At 39.9% G+C, this 2,499-nt stretch overlaps 1 protein-coding gene across 4 annotated transcripts in view; it reads left to right on the top strand.

Moving 5' to 3' along the window:
* Positions 1 to 2,499, top strand: part of LOC107744132 (sodium-dependent phosphate transporter 1-B-like) — a 34,520-nt gene that overhangs the window by 16,818 nt on the left and 15,203 nt on the right. For all 4 annotated transcript variants that reach the window (XM_016557638.1, XM_016557639.1, XM_016557637.1 and 1 more), the window contains one exon: positions 601 to 720. In XM_016557638.1, the coding sequence (XP_016413124.1) occupies positions 601 to 720 (120 nt within the window). The remainder of the gene's footprint in view (positions 1 to 600; positions 721 to 2,499) is intronic.

Here is a 2,499-nt window from a genome sequence, read left to right on the forward strand (position 1 = left end):
AAAGAATCATATCAACTTGTGGAAAATGGGCATCCTATGACCCCTTTAAGGCACCCGCATTTGCTGACCATATGGTACAGCGGCCTTGTGCGCTGTCTTGTCACTGAAACATTTTACTGCTGTTCACACTCACATCTCACCTGAGAGTGTTACATAAGATGACAGGCCTTGTGCTTGCATTCTGAATGTGACCAAGATATTTGACACTTGGTTGCAGTGGTTGTTTTGGCTTGCATTTCTATGGACTCCGAAACAAGTAGAGCAAGTACTTTTTAAAAAAAATGCTTTTCACAATAGTCTTCTAACTGAAAATGATAAATGAGAGCTGCTGGCCTATGTATTATTCTCTGAATATGCATTTCCTCAAAAGGAGTGCAAGCAATTTTTGGATGAAGTAAATCCACTTATTATGTCTTAATGTTTAACTCCAACACCATTACTAACAACCAGGAGTCCACAATGTCCCTGTTCATTCCCTAATGCTGTTTGTTGATGGTAGCACATGCTGCCTGTTGTCTCAAAAGCACCTTTCCTTTCTTCCCCACCTTTCCCTCAACACCCCTCTTGGTCCCTTTCCTCCTGTGAATGATGGGACTGCAGTGCTGGGCTTTGATAAGCTGCTCTGGTGGGGAGTGCTGCTCATATCCATCGGCTTGGCCCTGGTCATCGCTATCATCGTTTGGTTTGTTGTCTGCCCTCGGCTCAAGAAGAAGATAGAATGTAAGTATCTGTCTTTAGTCTTTGTGTTAATTTTAACCATGTAAACCATAAAATGTATGTAATGATTAGCAATAGAACTATGAGTCCTATCCAGTTGCACAGTGTCGTTTCCAGAGCACAATTGGGTAGCATAGCCGTTGCCAAATAGATTATTAAAAGAAAGATAAATGGGTGGACCCTTTACAGATGTGTTTTTTCTTTTGCATTGTACTTAGATTTAACAATACATCGCTTTTGTTTGTTTTATTTATAATATATATATATACAGTGGGTACGGAAAGTATTCAGACCCCCTTAAATTTTTCACTCTTTGTTATATTGCAGCCATTTGCTAAAATCATTTAAGTTAATTTTTTTTCCTCATTAATGTACACACAGCACCCCATATTGATATATATATATATATATACACACACACACACACACTTAAAATTTTTAGGCCCTGTTAAAGTCTGGACAGAAATCTGTAGACATGCAAGATTTATTAGCCTTAGGCCAAGCACCAGGTGTTCATTGGGATTGGGGATAATACCCTGCAGATTAAAGATGTTGGCGGTGGACACCAGTTTTAATCAGTCACTTAGAAAGACGATATACTCTTTAAAGGAATGTTCTGAATTCAATACAAATTAAGCTTTGTCAACTCTATGTGGGGTTTTCTTTGTGTAAATTATCCTTTTCCTGTATCCTTGCACATGCCATGCAAAAGTACTGGGTTTATTTGGTTAGTTGTGAAATGTAGTAAAAAGTATTTTAACAACCTTATCTCGGTTACAGTTCACGGTAACCGAATTTTAATGGTAAGCATATGTTTTATAATCCTCAAATCACATGACAGACAAAAACACGCAACATATTTGAACAAAATGCACTTTCAAGAAATACCAGCTTTAGGTTAGGATGGTCTGTTTGTTGTAATGCAGTTCTTTAACACAAACAAACCAAGTCATCCAGTCTTTATCTAAAGCTGTATAGTCTGGCTGCACTGACAGCCTAATTGGGTCAGAGTGATCTAATAATTGGTCTTTGGCTAGTGAACTGGAATAGCTGAGGTGTTGACGGGGAAGTAGCTCAGGCTCTTTGAGCTAAGGTGTATGACTACGGTTCGATGTGGCTTTTGCTATTAAAGGGGTGGTTGTTTGCGATTTCACTTTTTTAACATTAGTGTGTAAATGTTGCTGTTTGAGTATAAACAATATCTGCAAAGTTGCGAAGCTGAAAGTTCAATGCAAATGGAGATATCATCTTTTAAAATTCTGTCAGTTTAATGCTTAAAAAACGTCTGGTAGGGACTACAAGAAGTTACTTCTCGGGTTCGTGACGTCACAAACCCAGATAAACCCCGCCCCCGGGAAAAGGCAGCCAAGGGGGCGAGGCCATGCTGCGCTGCTTTAGAGGTTGCGAAGCTGAAAGTTCAATGCAAATGGAGATATCATCTTTTAAAATTCTGTCAGTTTAATGCTTAAAAAACGTCTGGTAGGGACTACAAGAAGTTACTTCTCGGGTTCGTGACGTCACAAACTCAGATAAACCCCGCCCCCGGGAAAAGGCAGCCAAGGGGGCGAGGCCATGCTGCGCTGCTTTAGAGAAGAGGAGAAAACTAGGAGTGCACGTAAAAATCTATTCATCTATGAATTGCGATTCTGTCTTCTAACGATTCTAATGGATTCACAAGTTTCAAAATCAATGTTCTAAAGCAGTGGTTCTTAATACTGTTCCTCGCGTCCGCTGCTCTGCACACGCACTGCATCTCTCTCTCTCTCTCTCTCTCTCTCTCTC

Source organism: Sinocyclocheilus rhinocerous, unplaced genomic scaffold, assembly GCF_001515625.1.
Source record: "Sinocyclocheilus rhinocerous isolate Xijiao unplaced genomic scaffold, SAMN03320098_v1.1 scaffold287, whole genome shotgun sequence".
NCBI lineage: Eukaryota > Metazoa > Chordata > Actinopteri > Cypriniformes > Cyprinidae > Sinocyclocheilus > Sinocyclocheilus rhinocerous.